This window comes from Leuresthes tenuis, unplaced genomic scaffold (assembly GCF_036924035.1).
Source record: "Leuresthes tenuis unplaced genomic scaffold, fLeuTen1.0.hap1 SCAF_10, whole genome shotgun sequence".
Classification (NCBI taxonomy): domain Eukaryota; kingdom Metazoa; phylum Chordata; class Actinopteri; order Atheriniformes; family Atherinopsidae; genus Leuresthes; species Leuresthes tenuis.
Window position 1 is genome coordinate 2,601,987 of NW_027325364.1, and position 20,127 is coordinate 2,622,113.

The 20,127-nt window shown below is 43.2% G+C and overlaps 2 protein-coding genes across 2 annotated transcripts; both read left to right on the forward strand.

The window, feature by feature from the left end:
* Nucleotides 1-3,982: 3,982 nt before the first annotated feature.
* LOC140315937 (membrane-spanning 4-domains subfamily A member 6C-like) lies at nucleotides 3,983-12,827 on the forward strand. Its single transcript, XM_072393552.1, has 7 exons — nucleotides 3,983-4,065; nucleotides 5,443-5,637; nucleotides 5,903-6,007; nucleotides 7,173-7,229; nucleotides 9,512-9,709; nucleotides 10,657-10,779; nucleotides 12,029-12,827. Exons 2-7 carry the CDS (start codon nucleotides 5,461-5,463, stop codon nucleotides 12,092-12,094), a joined length of 726 nt encoding a protein of 241 aa, XP_072249653.1. The 5' UTR covers nucleotides 3,983-4,065; nucleotides 5,443-5,460; the 3' UTR covers nucleotides 12,095-12,827.
* Nucleotides 12,828-14,410: 1,583 nt separating this feature from the next.
* Nucleotides 14,411-18,173, forward strand: LOC140315917 (tripartite motif-containing protein 16-like). Its single transcript, XM_072393530.1, has one exon. The coding sequence runs from the start codon at nucleotides 15,851-15,853 to the stop codon at nucleotides 17,528-17,530; it is 1,680 nt and encodes a 559-aa protein (XP_072249631.1). The 5' UTR covers nucleotides 14,411-15,850; the 3' UTR covers nucleotides 17,531-18,173.
* The last annotated feature ends 1,954 nt before the right edge of the window (nucleotides 18,174-20,127 follow it).

Sequence of the window (20,127 nt, forward strand, 5' to 3'; positions counted from 1 at the left end):
TTAAGAGTCATTTCTTCATATTTTCCCTCCAAGCAGCCAGACTTTCTTGTGATCCTTTAAGGTTTTCATGATCAACTGCTCTCCAGGCTTTCTGAAGGCCTTTTTCTTTGGACATTTGCTGCTTTTTCACTCCTTTTCAGTCCAGTTCTTGTACTTTAACTCTGACCTTTGAACCATTCAGGCAGAAAAAAGGCTCCTAACTCAAGGGATGAACCAGTGTTGTGTCGACACAGAACAGACAACTTAGCAAAGAAGCCATTTTAAACTGGATCTTTAGGCACTTTGTTACCAGCAGCCTGTCACAAAGACACATCATTTGTTCCCATTTCTTTAGCTGCATCTATGAAAAACAGCAAAGAAAACACAGTTTGACAGACAGAAAATAGGATTTCTGCAGCAACAAGGTGATTCCCAAAGAGCTATTAGCTGAAAACTTGGCATATCTCAGCATGGTGTGCAGTGTGTCCTTAAAACATTTGAGGAAACTGGACAAGTGGAGGACAAAAGAAGAAGTGTCAGGCCTAAAAAACTATCTCCAGCAGATGAACAGGATCTGAAAGTGATGTCCTTAAGAAAGAGGAAAAAATCCAGCTGTGACCTGACAGGACCTGAGAGATGCATCTGGACCTTCAGCTGATCCATCTACTGTTGGCCCAAGCCTCATCAGAAATGGTCTCCATGGAAGGGTGGCTGTCAAGAAGCCGTTCTTAAGGAAGGGAAACAGGGAGAAAAGGCTGCACTCACCTGCAAGCTGCAGCTGCCCTGCTGCATTTAAGCCTCTCCAGCACTCGCACCTTTGCCAGATTATTACTGCCTCCATGTGAGACTTTTCAGCGTTTGTGACCTGATTTCCTTGTTGCCAACTAGAGCTGAGCGATTTTATCGATACCGCGATATATATATCGATATTTTGTTTCCCAGTAAAGTATCGATTTTTTTTCAGCCGCGAGTATCAATTTTTTTTTAACAAACTTTATTGAAAAGTCAGACGTTACAATTAGTGAAAATACAGAACATTAACATAATACAAAACCGTGATAAATTAGTTCATAAAAATGTTATATAAAGTGCATAGATCAGTGGTTTTGATGGCTTTTCTGTTTATAGAATGTAGGATTGTTGTAATGTGGCCTCCGACCTGCCCTCCCGGTAAACTTACCTGCCTTCTGTCCCTGACCACGTGTTCCTGGGAGACCCAGAGACTGTGTGTAACTATTGTTTCTGCTTTTAGTCTGAATGCCAAGATGAGATAAACAGAATAGTCTCTGTTTTCTGTCCACATTTGAGGCGTTGGTACCTGGAATTCTTTACAATAAACCAGTGATAGAATAGAATAACATTTATTATCACACGAGTGAGAAAACTGCGCTTTACAGAGCTCTTTGAGAAGGAATATACACAAAATACCTTTTCTGGGGGGGTGGAAACACCCATTCCTGCATCCCACCAGACCGACATCCCGCTCTTCCGACTAGGCTTTCCCTATAAGGAAATGATTAAATAGTTTATTACACAAAAGGAGCGACAAACACTGTTCACTTATTCATTTAAAACCAATAAACAACTCAGTTGGGGGTAGCTTAATATATGAAACTGGTTTTATTTGCAGCACCGGGACGACACAGGTGAGCTGTCGCTGATCATAACCGAACTGTTTGAGGAGGACAGGGGAGGAGCTCGCTCTCAGTGGTAGTGATAGTAATGTTGTAATCAGACACTAGTTCACGGTTCAGTTGTCCTGACCTGTAGTCCCCAGATAATAGTAGTTTAGACCAGAAGGAACCAACTTATTCTAACTTTTTGCGCATGGAGCGGACATCTCTACATGTTAAGGATGCTCACCTCTGTACCAGCTGACATGTTCTCGCTGGAATTAGGCAGGGATTTCAGGTATGTAACTGTTATTGAGATCTGTAATTGCAATTATTACTTTTGCATTTGATGCCAGCGTGCAAAAGACGCATCTGTGGAGAGCTCCGCTCCAGCTGGCTGCCTGACAGGTCTGTATTTCTGCTTAATCAGTTTCTGTCTCGCCCGAGTTACATTAATACAATTATGTATTTGGATATTTGAAATATCTCATTCTATGGTTCTCAGCCGGAAAAAAAGGTGGAATGCTCTCTCCGGGTCGGGAATGAGATCCTTCCCCAAGTGGAGGAGTTCCAGTATCTCGGGGTCTTGTTCACAGTGAGGGACGAATGGAGCGGATCGGTGCAGCGTCTGCAGTGTTGCTCTGCATCGACCCGTCCTGGTGAAGAAGGAGCTGAGCCAGAAGGTGAAGCTCTCTATTTACTGGTCAGTCTACGTTCCCACCCTCACCGATGGTCACGAGCTGTGGGTAGAGACCGAAAGAATGAGATCGCGAATACAAGCGGCCGAAATGGGTTTCCTCCGCAGGGTGTCTGGGCCTCCCTTAGAGATAGGGTGAGAAGCTCAGTCATCCGGGAGGGGCTCGGAGTAGAACCGCTGCTCCTCCAGAGAAGAGTCAGATGAGGTGGCATCTGGTTAGGATGCCTCCTGGACGCCTCCCTGGGGAGGTGTTCAGGGCCCGTCCCACTGGGAGGAGACCCGGGGAAGACCCAGGACACGGCCTGGGAACGCCTCGGGGTCCCCCCAGAAGAGCTGGAGGAAGTGGCCGAGGACAGGGAGGCCTGGGTTTCTCTGTTAAGGCTGCTGCCCCCGCGACCCCCGGATAAGCGGCAGATGATGATGATGATATTTGAAATTTCAGGGGATTTTGATAATAGATTATCAAAGTTTGTTTGCGAGGTTGTGGTTGTGCTCTACTTTAAAATCAGGTAAAGTCTGAGGCTTTGATATCGTCTGGAAACAGCTACACTCACTCATTAACTTTAGGGCAAAATGTTTTGGGTAAAAAGAATAGGCTATTAAAGGAACTGTCGGAAAGGCGCTATGTTTATAAAAAAAATACATATAAAATGTCGAGACGTTTGATAGAAAATGAAGTGTTGCGGACCGGCAGAACACAGATGCAGGGTTTAAAGGTAAGACTGTTTATTGAGAATAAACCACTGGAGATTCTCCACAACAGAGCGAAAACAAGAGCTGTGAAAAACCTGGGACACTATCGCTGAGGAGGGTGCAGCTATGAAAACGACCAAAACCAAAACTCTCTCCACTCCGGGAGGAAAACAGAAATAAATACATTTACGCGCTATCCTGAGGAGGCGGAATTAAACAAAGGACGTTATCCGGATAACGCTCCACGAAGGGAGGCTCTATAAAAACTTAATTCTTAACTCTAGGCACTCCTTTAACGGAGGTGCAACAAGATCTGAAAACAAAACACAAAATCTCTCCACTAGGAGGAACTATGAAACTCTAATAATTACTTAAACGCAACACTCCTCTAACGGAGGTTCCTATGAAACAGTAGCGAAACCAAAAAAATCACTCCAAAAACCGATGATGCAATAATAATTCAATGTTTTAAGCTGTTTTTTTTTTTAAAGTATCTGAGGCAGCCAGACCTATGAAAAGAAAGCAAAGCATTTCTCACTGAAAAGGACCAGAAAATGTCGTCATAATGAAGTCAAAACAGACAATATGAAGAGATTTGAGGAGTCACCGGAAGTGTTGCTGATACACCATTTGTCCACCAGAGGGCTCTATTTTTATACATATATTTCTTTATAAAAGCGTTTTTTTAACGTTTGACTCAATAGACACAACACAACAATCCAGTGAAACACTCAGAAAGCTTAAAAAAGCAACACTTTTAATGTTATCTACTAAATGGAAGATTTCTCTGCTGTGTGAGACTGGGCTGCTCACATAGAGAAGAATCACCTCTTACACTTTGGCTCCATTCGTTCTGCCATATCTCCTTTGCAAAGGCGACTTACTTCAGCATAATTTACTGTAGTATGTGCTCACTGACATTTGATAAAGTTTGGTATCGAACACAGGGTTAATATTCCTCACAGCTTCCAGTAAGAGGAGGTACTTCCGGGAACAGTTTGCCAGAGTCCGTCCTCCAGCTGCGCACCAAATTAACCATCAGTTTATTGTCTGCTGGGTTCGTTTTGCTTCTACTCTTAACAGGTCAGTCTCTTCCTTACGTTGAATTAGGCTTATAACTACTAAATGTCTACATTTTAGTCCAGCGCCGCGAGCAAAACAAACCAAACCGAGCAAGTTTGTAATTTGACACCAGAAACTTAAAAACAGCTCAAAGTATGTGGGTTTTTAGGAACCTTTGGGCACGATGTTGATTTTCTTGCGCGGAACTAAGCAGATGTAGAAAACATCTGATTTCAATGCTCACTGTTTCTGGTGTTATGCAGAGAAATGCATCTCCTGCTGGTCCTGCTTTAATAGGGACCATAGCGACAAGTCACAGCCAAAGTTTGGGAAAGACAGAGTTCTCCCTTCCAATATTTTTGATAATATTCTAATATAACAATTTTTTTTACATAATGCATTAAATATAATATTATTCGCAAACTCATTCGTAGTCTTAAGCTTTTGTAGAGAACTATTTTTCCGACGTGCAGATCAGTGCAACATGCATTGCAACGAGGTTAGATATGCTGCCATTTGATTGGCTGAAGGTCAGCCTCTCTCGTCATCGCTCCGCACGAGGACACGCGCTGTGTGGCAGAGTTGCTGGAAGATGCCGCGTTGACGGTAAAATATCAGATTGGCTGTTGCAGACAGGCTTGACGCCACAAAACCATGAAAGTAAATCCTCACATTAATATTTCGTTTGGGCTCAACATTTCTGCCCGTGTTTCTGCTTTGGAAATAAAAAAAGTCACTGAAAAAGAAAAGAGATATCAGAAGTTATTTCACCAGCCAGAGAGTAAGTGGCAGCTTACTACCCACCAAGGGCGTAACCACGGTTTAGACATCGGGGGGGGTCCAAGAAAAACAAAATTGTTGAGTGCATTATCTACAATTCTTTATTTATATATGAAAAATTGGACATTTAGAACATAGTTTAGAGGACTACATTGACCATGTAAGTTCACATCTAAAGGCTCCAGGTTGGACCCCAGCTGCATGTTCTCCCCTGTATGTGTGGGTTCTCTCCAGGTTCTCCGGCTTCCTCCCACTGTCCAAAAACATGCTGTTGGGTTAACTGGTGGCTCTAAATTGTCCCTAGGAGTGAGTGTGGATGGTTGTCTGTCTCTGTGTGGCCCTGTGATGGACTGGTGATGGACCCCGCCTCTCGCCCAATGCCAGCTGGGATGGGCTCCAGGCCCCCCGCGGCCCTAAAATTGTATAACGTGGGTATAGAAAATGGATGGATGGATGCTTTGATCACATATTTCATGTTCCACGTCTTCATTTAGCATTACTGCTTCCTTGTGTCTAACTGTTAGAAGATTTAATCTGAGATAATCCAAATGAGTCGTCTTCTCACCCGTGCAGGAGCCAGTTTGAGGGATTCAGCGTGTGCCGTCTTGTCTGCTTCAGCCTCCAGGAGAAGGCAGGATGTCTCTCACCATGAGCAAATCCGACGGGGTCACCGTGTTCACTTTGACCTCTGACCCCCAGAGTCACTGGCCTCCTTTGTGCCAGATCATCAGATCCCTTTGCTACAGCCCCCTGTGCTGCTCGGTGTCTCAGCAGCTGAGGAGGGTCCTGAGGACGTCTCTGTCGGTCCTCGGGGTGAGCGGCAGTCTTTGCTCTTTCCAAAATGCTGGGATTTCTTATTAAGAGCCTTTTCTTTCATTCTCACCTGGCTCAGTTTGGGAATAAATCGTTTGCTTGTGGAAACTGAAACCACCCTGCTGCTGTGTTCATATTACAGCCACATATGAATGTCCTCAGGTGTTTCTTGGCCATTTTCTTCACAGATGTGTATAAAACTGAGAGCGTGTCGGTGTCTTCGCCCCAGATGCTTATTGTTCTGTCTTCGCTTTCTCTCTCACAGGTCATACAGATCATGGTTGGGTTGCTCAATATTGGCCTCGGCTGCATCTTTGGTTTTTCTGGGCGTCTGGATTTCACTGACCACCCTTTCTGGTTGGGAGCACTGGTAAGCAAGTGACCCGGCAACCCTGAACAGTTTAAAACTGGCATAGAAAAAAGTTCCTGCAAAAGCTATACCGAAATACTTTCTCCCACAGTCCAAAAACATGCAAGTTGGCTTAATTAGTGTCTCTAAATTGTCCCAAAGAGTGTCTTGTTGGTCTCTAAGTGGCCCTGTGATGGACCATGACAGCTGGGATAGATTCCAGCCCCCCCCCCCCCCCCCCCCCCCCCCGTAACCCTAAACTGGATTAATCAAACTGATAAAACAGATTAGTGTGTTAAAGATGGATGGATTAAACTTTCTTGTCACACACTGGATAGAAGCTGGCGTTTGGCTGATACTGTTCTGGGTTTTTTGTGCCAAACGTGATGGATTTCTGGCTGTTGCCTGAACTCTGATCAGTTTATCTGGTAAAGTGGGGGTGCAGGGTAGCAAGGAGAGCCACAGTATTTTAGTGCATAGTTTATTCTGAAGGCTTTGTATGAATACTGCTGCTACAGTCGTATCTCTGAGCAGATGGCAGCAGGGTAGACAGGCTGGAGCTGGCTGGGTTTTATCTCACAGAATCAGTGTTTGTATTAATGCTACAGATACAGATGATGTTCTGGTTGCTTTTAACACCCATCTGCAGATCCGATGGATGTGCCACTCCACACATATCTCTGGTAAAATATTAGAACAACGAGGCAGAATGTGCTTTGAACCTCCCTTTGTATCATCTATATAATATAATATCTAATCATCTTGAACCAGGGTTTTTATAATTTACTTCATCCGGTTTGTGAAAAATGAGGTTTTAAAGTGTGTTTGAATATTTAAGCAACACTGCAGCTCTAACACCAGATCAGAAAACTGAATATTTGCTTTATTTCAACACATAATTCTACTGAGACAGCGCCATGAAACCTGATCATCAAACTAACTGCTGCAATGAAAAGATGTTCATGCTTGAAGTGAAAAACATGGCAGGATTAATGGTTTCTGGTTTCTGGAGAAACTCTTTTATTGAGCATATTTACCACCGGCTTCATGCTGCTAAGTCTAAGTTTGCTCATGAGGAAGTCTCTTTGGAGCTCAAATTGCTGTTTATTCAATAGAATATGATACGCATTGACTGTGGTTTTGGTTTAAAATGTGAAAATAATCTTTTTTTTCCTCTTTTGTCCAGTTCACTGTGTTTGGCATTGTGTGCATTCTGTCTGAGAAGTACCCAAGTCCTTGTCTGGTGAGTAGTTAATCTAACACTTGTTACTTTAGAGCAATCTAAGTCAAATCTAACACACAATCAGTGGGTCTACATGATGAGATTAACTGGATTACAGCTACAGTTGGGTTCTGCTCCTTATCTGAGGGTAATTATCCTTGGATATATGGCGGTGAATGAATGGAATCACTGGCACAAAGCATGTCATACCCCGGTACGATAGGTGGCGCTGTCCCCATTTCAGCTATCGCTAACAGAGCCACTTCCTGTTGACGTCTTCACCGCCAACAACAACAAACTCAGGCATTCAGAAAGATGGCGAACGCAGAGCGAGATGAAGCTGCGTCCCTCTACATTTAGTTTGTGATGAGCTGGTTATGGCCAGGATTGGACTGGTAATCTGTGCGTTCTGGAAAAGTCCAGAACGGCCGTCGGCCCTGTTCAAAAACCTACATTTTCAGTCTATCAACTACCAACAGGTGGCGCTTATTCGTTATTCCATAGGCCTAAAAGCCAACAAAGAAGACTAACTTCAGTGTCTGTCAACAGAAAGATGGTAAGCAGGAAAAGTGAGGAGAAAGGTGGATGGGAAAAGTTCAAACAAAAGAAGCCAAGTCACCTGAAGAAGATGCTTTAAAATGTAGAAATCTCACAGCTTTTAGGCTGCAGTGCAACTGAAGCAGCAGCAGTTATGTTGCATTTTATCTGAGAACCAGGTGGACATCCAACCTGACCAACCACATGCTGACGGTAGCATGATGAGGGGCAGGCAGCTGAGGGAATTTCACCGGAGGAGGAGGAGGTTCAGGTTGGATTTGCGGTGTGATGATGAGAAATTTGTTTGTTGCTGTCAAAACAAACACGTAACTACCAAGGATGTTAATTATAAATAGATCGGCAAGCACAAATGGCCACAATTTCATATTCACCTCTGCATAATTCATGCAGATTAGGCTCTTTATGTTCAAGAGAACCAAAAGTTAGGGGAGGGGGAGAAGTGTTTTCCATTTTGGCACAATTCATCTTTGTCTTCTCTTTCGAGGTGCAGCGTCTGTGGAATAGGCTTCAAATAGGCTTCAAATAGGCTACAAATAGGCTAAAAATAGGCTAAAAATAGGCTGAAAATAGGCTACAAATAGGCTGAAAATAGGCTACAAATAGGCTTCAAATAGGCCACAAATAGGCTTCAAATAGGCTTCAAATAGGCTTCAAATAGGCTTCAAATATGCTACAAATAGGCCAAAAATAGGCTAAAAATAGGCTTCAAATAGGCCACAAATAGGCTTCAAATAGGCTTCAAATAGGCTTCAAATATTCTACAAATAGGCCAAAAATAGGCTAAAAATAGGCTTCAAATAGGCCACAAATAGGCTTCAAATAGGCTTCAAATAGGCTACAAATAGGCTTCAAATAGGCTTCAAATAGGCTACAAATAGGCTTCAAACAGGCTTCAAACAGGCTTCAAATAGGCTACAAATAGGCCAAAAATAGGCTAAAAATAGGCTTCAAATAGGCCACAAATAGGCTTCAAATAGGCTTCAAATAGGCTTCAAATATGCTACAAATAGGCCAAAAATAGGCTAAAAATAGGCTTCAAATAGGCCACAAATAGGCTTCAAATAGGCTTCAAATAGGCTTCAAACAGGCTTCAAATAGGCTACAAATAGGCTTCAAATAGGCTACAAATAGGCTTCAAACAGGCTTCAAACAGGCTTCAAATAGGCTACAAATAGGCTACAAATAGGCTTCAAACAGGCTTCAAATAGGCTTCAAACAGGCTTCAAACAGGCTTCAAACAGGCTTCAAACAGGCTACAAATAGGCTTCAAATAGGCTTCAAATAGGCTTCAAACAGGCTTCAAACAGGCTTCAAATAGGCTTCAAATAGGCTTCAAACAGGCTTCAAATAGGCTTCAAATAGGCTTCAAATAGGCTTCAAACAGGCTTCAAATAGGCTTCAAATAGGCTTCAAATAGGCTACAAATAGGCTACAAATAGGCTTCAAACAGGCTTCAAATAGGCTACAAATAGGCTTCAAATAGGCTTCAAATACGCTCAATCTTTAATGTAATTTAGTAATTTAGCCATTAATCCGATCCGATGGCCCGCATGTAACGGCACTGACTGTCTCATGTGTATTTTCTACTTTTGGGGGTAGAGTTTCTGAGTGGTTCTGAAATGAATGCCAGCTACAGTTTCCACTGCACAGAGTGTGAAAAGTTGACTTAATTATTGTCTTCTTGAATTATAGAGTGCATTGTGTTACGTTTTGTTTGCTTGTAACTGACTGCTCTTGTATTTTAGGTCGCCCTCAATGTGATTCTGAACCTGGCTGGAGTTGGTTTTGCCATTGCAGGCATTGTGCTTTACAGCCTCCAGTTAGGATTTGCAAATATTTGGTATAGCTGTGATGATTACAGTGACGGATACAGAGCTACGCAGAGGCCATATTCTCCAGACAACATGAAGGAGAACTGCTTGGAAGTCAAAGAAATGGCTCTGGTGAGTTTGAAGGTCATTACCACAGTCAGTTTTAACAGCTTCCATCTGTGATTATCCCCTGAGCTGCTTTCATCTCAAATTTCGTTGTTCCACCCCGTACAATGACAATAAAGACTATTCTATTCTATTCTATTTATGTTGTGTATGTTTATGCATTTAGCAGACGCTTTTATCCAAAAAAAATAGCCTAAGGACCCCTACTGGAGGTAGTACCTTTCATGCAGGGGGTTTCATCCCAGGTCTCCCACACGAAAGGTCCCTATCCTATCCTATCCTATCCTATCCTATCCCATCCCATCCCATCCCATCCCATCCCATCCCATCCCATCCCATCCCATCCCATCCCATCCCATCCCATCCCATCCCATCCCATCCCATCCCATCCCATCCCATCCCATCCCATCCCATCCCATCCCATCCCATCCCATCCCATCCCATCCCATCCCATCCCATCCCATCCCATCCCATCCCATCCCATCCCATCCCATCCCATCCCATCCCATCCCATCCTATCCTATCCTATCCTATCCTATCCTATCCTATCCTATCCTATCCTATCCTATCCTATCCTATCCTATCCTATCCTATCCTATCCTATCCTATCCTATCCTATCCTATCCTATCCTATCCTATCCTATCCTATCAATCTTATTTTTAAAGCAATAGAAGCACACATTTCAGTAGAGAAAAATATCCTCTTATTACATTAAAGATGTCAGTTAACCGACATCCAGTCACGTCTCTATTGAGGGTTCATTGTGAGGTGTAGTGATATCTAGTCTGAAAAGTGCAAAATGCAACCACCTGAATACCCTCAAATCAAACTGGCTGCAAAAGAAACGCAAAAGACTTGCTTTGGATCCGCTGTTTGGCATCTAAAGCTCCTGGGCCACTGCAGATTGAAGCCTGAAGAGTTGAAGGTAACGGTGTTCTTTTTGTCCGGTCAGATCCTCCTGAGAAGCATCAGCGGTGTTCTGGTTGTCTTGTCAGTCTTGGAGCTCTGTGTCGCCATCAGCTCCGCTGTCTTGGGGATCAAAGCTCTGAGGAGCGCTGGGAAGGAGCAGAACGAGGTAGAGAATGGACCATCGAATCTTTTATTTACCCTGTAAACTCTTTGAGTGCTTTTGTATCAGTCATTATGTGAACGTTTCTGAACTTTAAGGTGAAGTAGCTCATTTAAAACTGTCTCTTAGGCTCCATTTGGACAGGAATTAGGGTCTTTAGGAGGGTTGTTTCCTCAACTATCTTCATTTCCACTGCAGGAACCAGGTGCTAAAAAGGGTTCTGGCTTCTGTGGGACGTATTTTGACCTGGTATTTACCCATATTGCCTTGGTAGGGAGACACCGTGATACTCTGAAAATTACCCAGACCCTTCAGAGTGGAGCTTGTGGTGCTGATATATCGACTTCTTGATTCATATCAATGTTTTTTCAAACCAGATATAAAGACAGCAGACAATAACACTCATATCTGCACAGTCTTATAGTGGGTTTGAACTACCCTGCTTTGAAAGGTGAAAGATCTAAATGAAAATAATAGACACCACAGCGCGTTTAAGGTCTTAAAATCTGTTACACGTGTCTGAGTTAAGCCTGCTGTGACACTCAAGTGAAAAGAGAGCTTTTAGACTTTAACAGACTTGATCTACCCTGAACCTTAGACTGAACCTACTTGCGGCTATAGGAGAGCTAACGGAGGGATTTCTACACAGGCACTCTACTGGGACCACTTCATCCACACGCCCCCCTGCAGCACAGTTTATTCACTCCGTGCTCTGTGACAGTCGGCTAACTTCACACAGAGTTTGCTGCTGATAGTTTTGTGCAACATGGCAGGATATTTATCAGATTTTGACAACGTGAACGACGACTTTGAGTAAGATGGACGTTCTTACCGGAGTGAATAAACTGTGCTGCAGGGGGGCGTGTGGATGAAGTCGTTGAAGTTGTTCCAGACTTGATCTACCCTGAACCTTAGACAGCAGTGGAAATGCAAAAGACCCAGAGCTGAAACAATCTCTGAGCTTCTTGGAAGAAATCCCCCAGGACCAATAAGTTCCAGGTGCTTTTGGTTGAAATGCTACTTTAGTTTCTAAGAATTAAATTGCCGATTGGACCAGCTGATATGAACCAAACTGCCACTTGGGCTGCACAAAGTTTATATAAATAATTCTGATTCGGAGGAATTGGTGTAATTCACCCTTTGGACAGAGGCAGCCGGCCGTTTTGACCTGGTTTCGGTCGTTATTTTCAGTTTAAAGTCTGCTGCACATCTACTTTTTTAAACATGCTTTCCCATTATGATTTCTCTCTTTTAGAGCTCTGATGACCCAGAACTGTGCCAACCACTGCTGGAGGAAGTGACCACTAAGCCTGGCATCTAAGTGTCTTTTATACTTTCATTGAATACGAAGCATAATCCTTTGTTCTTCTGACTCACTCTACTGCAACAGTTTATTCAAACTCCAGCTGTCTCCTAACTTCTGGGTCTTTTCCAAGAGTTGCTCAAAGAAATGCTCTTCATCATATTGAATGTGCTGCTTTACGTTTTTATATTGATATTTGACGTTACTATAACCACTCATTCTTCTAATTAGCATTGTGCCTATATTCACAGTTGTTGCTTCGAGGGTTCATGAGCGTTTGTGGCATGAGGGAATTTTATATGTGCAATATTTACAATATTAAGCAAACAAATAAAGTCATCAAAGCTGTGTGCTGTCACATCTTTTATTATTCTCAGTATTTTCTGTGAAAAACTCTGCAGTTGCTCATCTTAACTTTAGAGGGAACTGTTTGCTTTGTCTTGGTTTGTCTTGTTCTCTCTGATTCTCTAAAACTTTTAACTCCAGTAATTATTTCACTGTTCCAGCAGCAACATGTTTATTGCTCAGATATAATCCTTTCCAATGGTGCGTTCAATGGGCTGGTTCGGTTTAACAGTCTGTTCTTTTACTCAGGAAGGCACCCAGTAAGTAGAATGGCCAACAAGTATCTAACTGGCAGCCATGATGAGAGATCTTATTACAGAGGTTAGGAGACTGGGTGGGAATCTCTGGTAGTGCTTTAAACTGGTTCAAGTCCTATCTCAAGGACAGGAATTATGTTGTTGTCTCAGACCAAATGGCTATGACCTGTGGGGTTCCCCAGGGGTCAATCCTGGGACCCCTATTGTTCAATCTGTACATGCTCCCATTAGGCCAGCTGATACGGAGCTATAATGTGTCCTACCTCAACTATGCAGATGACACTCAGATCTACGTGTCACTGATGGCAGGAGGACACGGGCCTGTAGGTACATTGTGTCGCTGCATCCAACAGATCAGTGTGTGGAGGCAGAACTAAACTCAGACAAAACTGAAATCATTGTCTGTGGCCCACAGAAACAAAGAGAAAGTGTCATCAGTCACCTTGAGACTCTAAAACCTAATAATCAGGTTAGAAACCTGGGGGTAACATTGGACTCAGACCTGAACTTTAACAGCCACATTAAATCAATAACATCAGCAGCTTTTTACCATCTAAAAAACATGGCCAGAATCAAAGGAACTTAGACTTAGAAGGACTAATCCATGCATTTGTTTCCAGCAGGTTGGACTACTGTAACGGCTGCTCACTGGGCTCTAAACGGGCCGTAAGACAGCTGCAGGACATCCAGAACGCTGCTGCTCGAGTCCTGACCAGAACCAGGAAATACGACCATATTAGTCCAGATCTCAGGTCTCTGCACTGGCTTCCTGTCGCTCAGAGAATAGACTTTAAAACAGCTCTGCTCGTGCACATCTCTGACATGTTGGAGCCATATGAACCAGCTGGGACTCTGAGGACCTCAGGGAGGCGTCTCCTGCTGGTGCCCAGAGTCAGGACTAAACAAGCTGAGGCTGCCTTTCAGCTTTATGCTCCTAAAACCTGGAAAAGTCCTCCAGAAGATGTGAGACAGGCCTCAAATCTGTTTAAATCCAGGCTGAAAACAGTTTATAAGGTTTATATTCTGGAGAAGGATGAAAGGTCAAACAGGAAGGCTGAGGCTTCTGTAGAGGAAGCAGATTGTCACATTAAAAGCACTTGATCAAATACATGTGAATTCTTCATATAATGACAGAAACGTTACAAAGAAACAGTTGCTTTGTAAGATCTGAGTAATGGATTTTAGGGATTAAAATTTAACAAAATGGTGTGGTCTGAGAGAAGCCCTTTCACAGTTTTTCTTTGGACATTTTCTGCTTCTTCACTCACTTTAAGTCCTTGTACCTGATGTTTTTCTTTGTTAAGCCACTTAACTCTGAGCTATGAAGCATTCAGGCAGAAAAAAGGCTCCTAACTCAAGGGATGAACCAGTGTTGTGTCGACACAGAACAGACAACTTAGCAAAGAAGCCATTTTAAACTGGATCTTTAGGCTCTTTGTTACCAGCAGCCTGTCACAAAGACACATCATTTGTTCCCATTTCTTTAGCTGCATCTATGAAAAACAGCAAAGAAAACACAGTTTGACAGACAGAAAATAGGATTTCTGCAGCAACAAGGTGATTCCCAAAGAGCTATTAGCTGAAAACTTGGCATATCTCAGCATGGTGTGCAGTGTGTCCTTAAAACATTTGAGGAAACTGGACAAGTGGAGGACAAAAGAAGAAGTGTCAGGCCTAAAAAACTATCTACAGCAGATGAACAGGATCTGAAAGTGATGTCCTTAAGAAAGAGGAAAAAATCCAGCTGTGACCTGACAGGACCTGAGAGATGCATCTGGACCTTCAGCTGATCCATCTACTGTTGGCCCAAGCCTCATCAGAAATGGTCTCCATGGAAGGGTGGCTGTCAAGAAGCCGTTCTTAAGGAAGGGAAACAGGGAGAAAAGGCTGAGCTGTGCCAAATGACACAAGAAGTGGACTGAAAATCAGTGGCAACAGGTCTTATGGAGGGATGAATCCTCCCCAGAGCCTGTAGAAGTGATCATTCTTCAGGTAAATGGGCCCAGCTTAGTGTCCCTCAGCCTCTTGGTTGGGCCCCTCCAGCAGGCCATGAAAATAAAGCTGAAAGCTTGAGAGATGACTGAAGGAAGAAAGTTCTTCTGTTGTGACTTTCACTATTTTTTCTGACTTCACTCTTTGATTTTGTTGTGAAAACTTAGATTCCATCTTTAAGTTTCGGTGAGAAATCCCTCATCCTGGAAACAAAGACCCAACTGTTCACTTTGTCTGTAACTGATCACATGTCTGAATGAATGGAAACCTCTGATCTGCAGCAGATCTTTGCATGTTCGGAGCTTTTCATCCAAACTTTAAAGAGAAATCTTTGCTTCTGTCCCTTCATCCTGTTCAGGTGTTGCAGTGAAAGTGTTTCTGCTCACACTCACAACATGGAGGATAAATTTAGTGCTCAGGCAGGTGAGAGTGTCCATCATATGGCTGATATTTCACTTAAATGCAGTTTATGAGCTCCTTTAGAGAAGTTTTAGAAGAAAACATCATGAAACCGTCTCATCGGCTCAGTTTTAAGGTCATGTGAAAATCAGCCTTCAGATAAATATACATTCAGGTCTGACGTGTGTTTGGTCAGGGTATGATTTTAATCTTCATTCTTAGGAGGAAAACCTGCAAGTGCATGTTAAGAATGTGTTGCCACTTGGTGCATTAACCCCAAAGTAAAAGGATGATATTAACCAGAGGCTCAAAGTGTTTCTAAATGTTCTTCCTGATTTTTCAGGCTCAAAATTCTGCTGCATTTATGTCGAATTTAGGATCCAAAGCAGCAAGATGTTCGATTTATGTGCAGCAACTGATTCCATTATTTCAGGAGAAGCTCGTCTGCTTCATTTAAAGTTCTGTGAAGAAAGAAGCCGACGAGGAACTGGAGCTTTAACACAATGATTCATTGTGAAAGTGAAGCTGAACTTCTTTCCAAAGGGATTAAAAGAAGAATCAAGCCGTATTTTAACCATGAAGACTGGTGTGAAACAGCTTCAACACACTTCCTGCTCTCACAGCTCAGCTCTGCCCACATGTTTCCTTGTTCCCTCCCCTGCAGATCTGCAGGCAGATGATGGGTGTAACCAGCAGCTGGTGAACTGGTTGGCTCAGAGCTCAGACTAGTTTCATTTATGAAGAAGTGAAACTCACTCAGTCACTGTTGCTGAGAGGAGAAATGGCGCAGAAAGGAGTTCAGCTGAACCGAGAAAGCTTCTCTTGTTCGATCTGTCTGGATCTACTGAAGGATCCGGTGACTCTTCCCTGTGGACACAGCTACTGCAGGAACTGTATTAAAGGCTTCTGGGATGGAGAGGATCAGAAGGGAATCCACAGCTGCCCTCAGTGCAGGCAGACATTCATACCGAGGCCTGTCCTGGGGAAGAACACCATGTTAGCTGATTTAGTGGAGCAGCTGAAGAAGACTGGACTCCAAGCTGCTCCTGCTGATCACTGCTATGCTGGACCTGAAGATGTGGCCTGTGATTTCTGCTCTGGAAGAAAACTGAAAGCCTTTAAGTCCTGTTTAACCTGCCCAGCCTCTTACTGTGAGAATCACCTTCAGCCTCATTATGATGTGGCTCCATTAAAGAAACACAAGCTGGTGGAGCCCTCCAAGAACCTCCAGGAGAACATCTGCTCTGGTCATGATGAGGTGAAGAAGATGTTCTGCCGCACTGATCAGAAGTCTATCTGTTATCTCTGCTCTCTGGATGAACATAAAGGCCACGACACAGTGTCAGCTGCAGCAGAAAGGACTGAGAGGCAGAGAGAGCTGGAGGGGAGTCGGCAGCAAATCCAGCAGAGAGTCCAGGACCGAGAGAAAGATGTGAAGCTGCTTCAGCAGGAGGTGGAGGCCATCAATCAGTCTGCTGATAAAACAGTGGAGCACAGTGAGAAGATCTTCACTGAGCTGATCCGTCTCCTCCAGAAAAGAAGCTCTGAGGTGAAGCAGCAGATCAGATCCCAGCAGGAAACTGAAGTGAGTCGAGTCAAAGAGCTTCAGGAGAAGCTGGAGCAGGAGATCACTGAGCTGAAGAGGAAAGATGCTGAGCTGCAGCAGCTCTCAGACACAGAGGATCACACCCAGTTTCTACACAACTGCCCCTCAGTGTCAGCACTCAGGGAGTCTACACCCTCATCCAGCATCAAGATCCGTCCTCTGAGGCACTTTGAGGCTGTGACAGCAGCTGTGTCAGAGCTCAGAGAGAAACTACAGGACATCCTGAGAGAGGAATGGACCAACATCTCCCTGAGAGTCTCTGAAGTGGATGTTTTACTGCAGGAACCAGAACCAGAGAGCAGAGCTGACTACTTAAAATATTCATGTGAAATCACACTGGATCCAAACACAGCAAACAGACATCTGTTCCTGTCAGAGGGGAACAGAAAAGTGACTTTAATGGAACAAACTCAGTCTTATTCTGATCATCCAGACAGATTCATTGAAAGGTTTCAGGTCCTGAGCAGAGAGAGTCTGACTGGACGTTGTTACTGGGAGGTGGAGAGCAGAGGGGGGGGCTATGTTGCTGTAGCAGTCGCCTACAAGAACATCAGCAGAGCAGGAGGTGGGGATGAATGTGGATTTGGTTATAATGACAAATCTTTGGCATTACATTGTTACCCAGACAGTTATAGATTTATGTACAACAACAAGGAAACCTCCATCTCAGGTCCTGTATCCTCCAGAGTCGGAGTGTACCTGGATCACAGAGCAGGTATTCTGTCCTTCTACAGCGTCTCTGGAACCATGACTCTGCTCCACAGAGTCCAGACCACATTCACTCAGCCGCTCTATGCTGGGATTAGGCTTTATTATTCTTATGGATCCACAGCAGAGTTGTGTGAAGTGGAATAAATGTATCCTCTCAGCTCTTTGCTGTTTATTTGCTGCTTTTTCCTGGGTTTGTGCAGCCATGGAGGATATCACTGCTAATGATGAGTTTTATTCACAGAAATGTTTCTCCACATGAAAATCTAAACTTCTCTGAGCTCTAAATGTTAGTTGGATGCTTGTGTTGATGTGTCTGTATGTTGTTGTTTCTCTTCCACTTCATGGAGCCCAACAGAGAGATCAGCAGACCTTCCTTTATCACAGACTCTGTTCACATCTCATCACTTTGTGAATGTAAAATTATTCTGGAGCTACACTGACTTTGATTTGTTTCAGAGATCAAATGTTGCTGCTGTTTTCTAAATCAACCGACAGATGAGGAAGTCTGTTCTGAGGTGCTCAGAAACGGTCATTTCCAGGATCAGCAGGAATCAGGAGATCCTTCATCAGCTTTAATGTGAGAACCAGTGAAGATTTTCACAGCAAATACCGCTTTGAAGGAAAGTGTTTTCTTTTGTCTTCATTTCAGTGTTTGTGTGAAATCTGACGGAGAAAATGTCAAACTGATGTGAGGGTATAACTGAGGCAGTTTTCCTGTAACAGCACACAGTTCAGAGTTCATGTTCAGAGCAGAAAATATTTGACTTTCTTCAATAAAACAGCTTCATCGCAGAGAAATTAGTCCAGTTTTCTTTGAATGTGTCCTGATATTTTATGCTTATTTGACTTATTTCAGTTAACTTTCAGATGCTGATCCAACCGTAACAAGAACATCGCTGCTGCAGATGTGAATTTAACAATTAATCTGTCTGCATTAAACAACACGCACCATATGCTTCCTCACATGCTCTTTGTTAAGATATCAAGCTGTCAAAATGAACCCCAAAGGAAAACATCACGAGGTCCAGGAAAGCTGTTCGTATGGACTCAGCATCCAGCAGCACTGAGCTGGTATAAAAAAAGTATTTTATGGGTTTCTGGCAGTAAAATTAGCTGTTAAAACAAACATTTTCTCCAAAAACTGCATTAGGTGCTCTGCTCAAACTATTTTCACTTCACGGAGCTCTTATCTTTGAACACGCCCAGCTCTTCCTCTTCATTAGAGAAGACCGTAAATAATAGCTGTTAAATCTGATTAAAAGGGTATTCCAAGCTGCTCATTTAAAACAGGAAACTTCAGTTATTCTGATTTATATGTTAACATTACTTCTCTGCTGATGCATTCTGGGTGCAGCAAACATTTCTCATTTTACTGAACAAGCTGGCAGCTCAGCATCTGATCTGATGCTGGAGCTCAGACTTCCTGGTGAACAGGTTGGACCGCCTGAGGCCTGCATCCTGGTCGGCATCCTGTTTGAGGAAGGAATGCGAGTCATTTGGCACCAGCTACCTTTTCCTCTGAATCAGCACATTAAAAAAAGGTTTCTTGTGTCACATTCTGCAGTTCATGGTTATTCTTTAAGGAAGTCCATGAAGTAAATGATGCGTAGCTTATGATTATGGATGTTATTCTAACAGAAGAATACACAAAAAGCTGCCAATCAAACCCTACGTTACACTACTGTAAGCGGTCAGCTGGGAATAGTTTGTCTGGGAGTGCCGTCACCCAGCCATGGTGCTAACTGGAGCTGTTTGCGTAAGGAGTTTACTGGTGATCTTTACCTGCAGCATCCTCCAACAGCTCAATCAGTTACCAGATTCTTTTAGAGGAACAGTTAGATTAGACTGATTCCACTTCTCTTATCCACCTGAACCTCCTACAGACGGTTTATGCAGCAGATCTGGTTCCAGTCTTCACTCCAAACATTTAGGTGATCCACTTCCAGGGTCCTGGCTCAGTTTGTGGGGACTAACTGGATTTCATTGTGTTTTTACACCAAAATAAATGTTCTTTAATATTCATTTAAAAAAGACAAGCTAATGCAACTCTACCCTGTTTCCAGTAGTAGCATCTTCACTCTTTATGCTCCAAGAAGCTGCAAAGAACAGCCAATAACACCCATTACCTCCCCAGGGACAAGCCTGGAAGTTTCTGCCCATTTCCCACACTTGTCCAATCCTCCATTTAGCTAAAGTTCCCCTTTTCTTTTAGGGATCAAGCAGCAGCAGTAGCTTCTTCAACCAAAGCCTGGAGGCCCTCTGGATGGCTAAATGATGACTCCTTGATCCCCAATATATATATATATATATATATATATATATAAGCATTTAAACACTTTAAATGTTAGCCAGATGTTAGTTAGTTTGTTAATGAAATATATATTAAAAAGCATCAACTTGAGGTTTTTCCACAGGCTGCTTTTTACGTTCCATTATCTGCTGAAAGTGACCAGAAGTGACTGTAAAGTCTCCATTTATTTTCTGAGAAGAACAGAGCAACAACCAACCCCCACTAAAAGGAAAAAACAAGCTAACCGCTGCCACCTAAAGCTAAAGATCACACAGAGGAGGGGCCTTAAGCCACTCTCAGAGAGGTAAATGTGCAAAAAGAATACACAGTTCACATGTCGGGGGAGGCTCAAGGATGCCACACAGTAAGCAGCAAATATCAACTTACATTAATCAGCATAATCACATGTAGTTTACTTCAGACTGCCTGATTTTTGTGGTCATTAGCGTAC

Coding starts and splice junctions, on each gene's coding strand:
- LOC140315937 (XM_072393552.1), top strand. CDS start 5,461: ATGTCTCTCACCATGAGCAAATCCGACGGGGTCACCGTGTTCACTTTG. Junction 6,008..7,172: donor CTTTCTGGTTGGGAGCACTG/GTAAGCAAGTGA, acceptor TCTTTTGTCCAG/TTCACTGTGTTTGGCATTGT. Junction 7,230..9,511: donor AGTACCCAAGTCCTTGTCTG/GTGAGTAGTTAA, acceptor CTTGTATTTTAG/GTCGCCCTCAATGTGATTCT.
- LOC140315917 (XM_072393530.1), top strand. CDS start 15,851: ATGGCGCAGAAAGGAGTTCAGCTGAACCGAGAAAGCTTCTCTTGTTCG.